We start from the raw sequence: 7,500 nt of genomic DNA on the forward strand, positions 1-7,500 counted from the left end.
TTATTATATATGAGCGATAGTATGCAAAACAAAAATGACAACTACAATGAGATGCTATCCAATGAAATGACCTTTAACAAAAATATGATAATAGTAAATTTATATAAAAATTTTACATATATATATTATCATTTAAATTAAGGAATAATTATATATAATATTTACGATTGTAGAATATATTTTTATATGATTAACACAAATACATTTATATATTTATTATTTTTATTTTTTTTTTTTTTTTTGTAGAAATGGGTAATAATAGCTATAATTCTGTATTTGATATTTATGCTATTCTCATATGTATTCGTCAATTACGTTTTGTTCTACGCAGTCATATTTTTTGTTTGTGTTCTTATTATTAAATATTTTGTCTATCATTTTAATAATGACGAAATTGAAGTTTTAGAGAATTATCAAAGTTTTGAAGCCAACACAATCTAAAATATTTAAATGGAAACACAGAACAATAAAAAATAAAATAAACTAATGCATACATATATATATATATATATATATATATATATAATAAAATATACAGCATATATTATTTTTAGTATTATATATTTACAAAATACAATCAAATTATTTTATTTTATTTTTTATATTTTTTTATTTTATTTTTTTTTTTTGCTCTACTTTTTTTTAAGTTATGATTAAATTTTTTTTTCATTCTCCTATTTTTTTTAATTTGTAATTAAAGGGAAAAAAATAAAAAAATAATAAATAAATATAAAAAATATAAAAAACAGAAAAAAAAAAAAAAAGAAACATCAAGAAATAGATACATTAAATATGTGAAAATAACATCATATGAAAGTTTTTTTATTTATATATATTATAATTATATATACACTATATATATCATTAATAGTTTTTACCTAAGTCTTACCTATCTTATAATATATATATATATTATATATAAATAATATTATATATATATATATTTTTTATAACTTGTTTAAGTAATAACTTTATTAATTGATATACTATATAAAATTAATATATTTTTTTAAAATTATATATAATAGAAATGGAAGGAAAATAAAATAAAATATGTATATATATTATATGTATATATAAATATAAGAATAAATATATGATTGAATAATTATTTCTAATAATTTTTCGTTCTTCATTTTATTTATTTATTTTATTTTTTTTATATTTATCATAAATTAAGAGTGTATATATTTAGTATAAAAGATTAACATATATATATATATATATGTAGATATAGAAAATTTGCTTATATATTATTATTATATAATTATTGTTTCTAAAAATATGAGCACCGAATATACAGATAAAGAAAAAATTGACTCTATGGATGATACCATTGAGGTACGCTCCATGTGTATAAATTGTGAGAAGGAGGGGCTAAATAAGATTGTAAAAATAAATATACCTTATTTTAAGAACGTTCTAATACATTCTTTTGAATGCGAATTTTGTAATTATAAAAATAATGTCATACAAGATTTGAATCAAATAAAAGATAAAGGGGTAAAAATATGTATGAAAATAAATAATGAAGAATTATTAGATAGGCAGTTGATTAAATCAGAATATGGTGTTTTAAAAATACCTGAGATAGATTTTGAAATACCAAAAGAAACGCAAAAAGGTTCCATTAATACTATTGAAGGGTTTTTACATACAGCTTTAAATAACCTAACAATATATTTAAAAGAAATAAAAAGTATGTATAATGAGGTAAACAATATTACGGCAAATGGAAAAACTGAAACAAGTGAAACAATTGAAAAAAATGAAACAGGTGAGGTGAAATTAAACTCAACGGAGGATCTTGAACAAAAGGATAACAAAGTATCAACAATAGATGAAGAAAAAAATAATAATAATGATGAAAGAGATAGTAAAGATAATTCAGGTGCCAATACAAATGGAACATGTCAACAAATTACTATAGAAAATTATATTAAAATGATTGAAAAGACTGTTCAAAATTTAAGCAAATTTGTTATATTAAAAGAATTCCCTTTTACTATTCAAATAATTGATCCATCAGGATTGAGTTCACTAGAACATTATGAAGATGATATAAAATATAAGATAGTTGATATTGAATATTATGATAGAACTAAAGAAGAATTGCATGAACTTGGTTTTTATGAAGAATCTTTTGAAGAAAATGAAAAAACAAATGATATTAATTCTAATATGACAGGAATGAATACAAATGAGAAACAAGATATTAAAAAAGAAAATTTCGATTTTATAAAAAAATATATTCATATGAATGATAATAATAATAATAATGATAATATACATGCAAGTAATAATAATACAAATAGTACTATGAAATATAAAACAATAAGTAATGAAGAAGAAGCAAAATTAATTGAATCATTTGCTTCAAACTGTCCATGTTGTAATCATATGGGTATGAATAATTTTTGTGAAATCAATATACCTGGATTTAAGAAATGTTTAATACTTTCTTTTGTTTGTCCAAATTGTAATTTTAAAACTAGTGAAATTAAAAGTAGTGGTGAAATTAACCCAAAGGGTAAAAAAATTACCTTAACAGTTAATAATAAAAATGATTTGAATAGATTTGTAATAAAATCAGAAACAGCTTCTATCAACATTCCAGTAGTTGAACTAACATCAGATTATGGTACTCTTGGTGGTACTTTAACTACGGTTGAAGGATTAATTATGAAAATTATTGAATCCTTGGAAGAAAAGTTTAAATTCTTATTAGGAGATTCTAATATTAATACTCATCAATATGAAAATGAAAATATACCTGATGCAGTTAATAATAATGTAGATACTACAAGTTCGAAAATTAGGGAACTTATTAAAAAATTATATAAATTATGCAAAACTGAGGAGTTTTGTCCTTATGATTTAATAATTGACGACATTGCATCCAATAGTTATATTTCTAGTGATGTAGTAGGAGAGGATCCAAATTTAAACGAAGAAGAATACGAAAGGACCTATGAACAAAATGATATGCTTGGACTTACATCCATGCAGACAGAGAATTATTAAATAATTATTCTTCATAATATGTATTAGGCCATATAATATATATATATATATATATAATCAAACAATTAATTTTTATTTTATTTTTTTTTATTTTATATTTATATATATTTTAAAATGTGAAAGTTTCATATTTAAACAAATATTTTACATAAATTCATATATATTCAAAATATAAAAAAATAAATGATAATTTTATAAATGTATATATTTTATCATTTTTTTTTTTTTTTCTTTTTTTTTACAAATTTCATTTGTCATATTAAAAATGGAAACATTTTTTTCGTATTAATGCTTTTATAATGATGTCATATGTTCACATATATATTTTATATGTATATTTTTTCTTTTCTTTTTATTTTATTTTATATTATTTTGCTTTCATATTTTTATTTTTAATTTTATTTTTCTTTTTCATTGGGACTAAATGAATAATACTTTTATTTGAAAAATATGTTTACAAAATAATATTAACTTGTCTATATAAACATAGAACATATTTCTATGAAATATATTTTTTAAACATCAAATTTTAAACACATATATTTTTGTAATACATGGTTTATTTAAAAAATTTTTTATTTTATTTAATAACTATGTATGCGAACGTAAAAATACGAATACATATATGTATTATTAATATTCGTTGGCTAATTTTTTTTTTTTTTTTTTTTTTTTTTAACTATAATAAGAATGTAAATAAAAATTGATTATACACACGCGCACACACAACAAAAAAAAAAAAAAAAAAAAAAAAAAAAAAAAAAAAAAAAAAAAAAGCCAAGACATGAAAAATATATCCTACATGTTATATTTATATATATTTACATATACACATATATACATTTTGATTTTATTTTACATTTTTTTTTTACACTTGATTCGTAAACATAAAATTTTTAAAAAAATTACAAAAAAAAAAATTAATATATATATATATATATATATATATATTTATTTATTTATTTATTTATTTATTTATTTCATGCATATATTGTGAAAATTATTTTACATTTTATTACCTAATACTATATAATTGTTTTCCATGATTTTTTATTTATATTAAAAGTTATATAAAGACAAATAAATAAGGATCTATAGGTTTTAATAAAATGCTATTGCTAGAGTAATATATATACACACTATAACGATATATATGTTATATATTTATATGTATGACATTCTGGATATATATTATATAATTTTTGTTACAATTTTTTTTTTTTATATAAAATTGGCATAGTTAAAAAATCATTAAATATTCATTGTTCTACATACGTTTCTATTTTTATTTTATTTTATTTTTATTTTATATTTTTGTTTATTTGTATTTATTTGTTATAATATATATCCAAACCTTGTCCAATCGTATGGTATATGATAAATATAAGATATACAGAGTCAAATATCACAACAAACATATATATATTTCTATATATAATTATTTTTTTTTTTTTTTTTTTTTTTAATATACTCTCCTCTTTTATACGTATATATATATATATATATATATATATATATATACATATATACATATATATATGTATGGGAAGTTACCTATACCTTATGTTAAGGAATAAAAATTTTGTTTGAACAAAATGAAAATGTCAGTAACCCTTCGCCAACATTTCTGGAAAACAAAATTGTGCCCTTTACATATGGAGAATAGGTGTAATGAAGGGAGCAATTGTGATTATGCTCATTCTATAGAAGACCTAAGATCTATTCCTGATTTGAAAAGAACTAAATTATGTTACAAGCTATTAAAAGGAGAGAAATGTTTTAATAAAAAATGTAATTATGCGCATAATCAAGATGAATTAAAATCTGCACAGAATTTATTTGCATATAAATCATCTATGTGTAAATTTGTAGCAAATAAAAGATGCTTGAATGGCGCTACATGTCGTTTTGCTCATTCAGTTGATGAATTAAGGATACCAAGGATACCTGATATATTATTAGAAAAGAAGGATAATAACCAAACGGATGGGGGAAACAAGGATCTCCTAAATATAGGAATGAATAATAATATGTTGAATGAACTAAATAATAGCCATAAGAAAACAAGAAATAGAAATAATTTTAATAATAATTTAGATATGCTTATAAATAATTTTAATGAAATGCATATTATTAATAATGAATATATGAAGAATTATAATAATTCATTAAACATTCATAACAAAGGCGAAAATAGTTATGATAATATTATTAATATGAATAATTATAATGAAAATGGAAATGCTTTTGTTGATCATGTGAATGATCATTTTTGTGATAAAATTTTTAATAGCCATTTGGATAATAATATGAATATTCATATCAACAATAAAATAAATAATAACATGAATAATAACATGAATAATAACATGAATAATAACATGAATAATCACATCAATAATAACATCAATAATAACATCAATAATAATATGAATAATCACATCAATAATAATATGAATAATCACATCAATAATAATATGAACAATTACATAAACAGTAACATGAATAAACATTATAGTAATTGTTCTTATGGTACATATGATAACCGTTTTATACAAAAGAACTGTGAAATAAAATATCAAGATGATATGAAAAAGAAAGAAAAAAATAAATATAAAAATAAAGGGAAATTATTAAAGGAGGAAACAAACAGTCCAAATTACATAGACAAACAAAACAATAGCAGTACAGAAAAAAATAAAAAATCAAAAAACAGTTGTATCATGAATAGTACTTCTTCGTCTTTGAAAAACAATGAAGACAAAAGTTATGATAGTAACACAACCATATCATCAAGTTTAAATTATGTAGATGAAGATAAGAACAAAACAAATGAAGATACTTATGCAAGCCCTACATTTGAAAAAGTTGATAAAAATCAGTATTATGCAAAAACAGAAGAAACCATAAGCATGAACAATATGGATAAATCATGTAACAAAGATGATTCAAAAGAAGAGAAGAAAAAATTAGAAATAAGAAAAAATGAAAAATTAAATATAAAAGATATATATGATGAAAATAAAAATATATATATCCATGATTCAAATAAGCATAATAATAATAATAATAATAATAATATGAATAATATAAAAGATAAAAAGAAAAAAAATAATATTTTGACAAATCAAATAAAGGAAGAACAAAACAAAATAAATAATGTAGAATATGAAAATTATACAAATTCATGTTTATATAAAAAAATTAATATAAATCAAAATATTCCAAATTATTACAATTATCCTAATTATCACAGTTATCCTATTTATGAAAATTATCCTAATATTTATAATTATCCGAATATACATAATTATCACAATTTTCAAAATATATCAAATATTAAAGGTTACAGTCCCTATTTCAATTACATACAAACAAATGATAAAATTAGTAAAGCGGATACATGTGTAGATAGTCCATATTCTCAATATATAAATCCAAATGAATATTATTTTTATGATCATCAAAATAATATACAATATGTTCCACCAAATTATTATGGAAATTATTTGTATTATTACGCGGCTCCATATGGTTATGGACCTATTGGTTTACCAGAAAAAGTAGTACATAATAACCCTCCTAATGAAAAAATAATATTTAATGACAATACAGGAAAAGAATATACAACAAATGAGGAGATTAGCATAAAGGAGGTAGAAACCGAAATTGAAGAAGATAAATCTGATGATGGGAATAATAAAGTAGAAGATTCGGATGAAGTAGATAGTGTATTACCAAAATATGAAGAATGTACTACAGAGGAGAAAATATACGAAAACAATATATGTGAAGAAATGAAACATGAATTTGATACATATGAAAAAAAGGTATTACAAGTGGTTACAGAAGAGGATAATATTAATGAGAAGGATACATCTGTGATAAAAAATTACAAAAATGTCAATGAAACATGCAATATGGAAGAAAATATAAAAGGTGAAGATTCACAAATATGTTCTTTAGATGACATAAAGAAAGAGCATAGTGTAAAAAATAATGAGAACTATTATGTTATAACGAATGTACACGAAAATGTAAAAACATCTAGTATTCAAAACCTTATGAATGAAAAAATTTCCAACAAACATATTTCTCTTAACATAGAAGACCCAAAAAGAAAAAACAAAAATGAGAAACAAACTAATGAAGAAGTACAAATAAGTTCAAACATTTTACATAAAAATGAAGAAGAAATAAAAACGAAAGATATGAAATATTATCATAAAGAAAATAAGGTAAAAAGAAAAAAGAAAATATCCAAGCTAATATCTTCAAAAGATTCCAAAAAGAAAAATAATAGAAATAATAATATTATGCAAAATGGAAAAAATACGAAATTAAATCCTGTTCCTTCATCTGTATATAGTTATATTGGAAATACGATTAATTCTCAAGGTCTAAATTATGATACCACGTATATGAAACCATTGTCTAATGATATGGATATATATATGAACAATCTATATCATATAA

At 20.3% G+C, this 7,500-nt stretch overlaps 3 protein-coding genes across 3 annotated transcripts in view; all 3 read left to right on the forward strand.

Annotated features, from left to right (window-relative positions):
* Positions 1-441, forward strand: PGSY75_1358400 (hypothetical protein; the record flags this gene model as incomplete). The annotated part of the gene is made up of 2 exons (XM_018787611.1): positions 1-93; positions 247-441. Coding segments are annotated over 2 exons (288 nt in total), but the record flags the coding sequence as incomplete, so codon positions are not given.
* Positions 442-1,284: 843 nt separating this feature from the next.
* On the forward strand, positions 1,285-3,024 carry PGSY75_1358500 (putative zinc finger protein; the record flags this gene model as incomplete). Its single annotated transcript, XM_018787612.1, has 1 exon — positions 1,285-3,024. One exon carries the CDS (start codon positions 1,285-1,287, stop codon positions 3,022-3,024), a length of 1,740 nt encoding a protein of 579 aa, XP_018640354.1.
* A 1,595-nt stretch (positions 3,025-4,619) lies between these two features.
* PGSY75_1358600 (putative zinc finger protein) overlaps positions 4,620-7,500 on the forward strand; it is a gene marked incomplete at both ends in the record, with an annotated part of 2,994 nt that continues 113 nt past the window's right edge. The window contains one exon of the mRNA XM_018787613.1: positions 4,620-7,500. This exon is cut by the window's right edge and continues 113 nt beyond it. Coding sequence (XP_018640355.1) covers positions 4,620-7,500 — 2,881 coding nt within the window.

This window comes from Plasmodium gaboni, chromosome 13, assembly GCF_001602025.1.
Source record: "Plasmodium gaboni strain SY75 chromosome 13, whole genome shotgun sequence".
NCBI lineage: Eukaryota > Apicomplexa > Aconoidasida > Haemosporida > Plasmodiidae > Plasmodium > Plasmodium gaboni.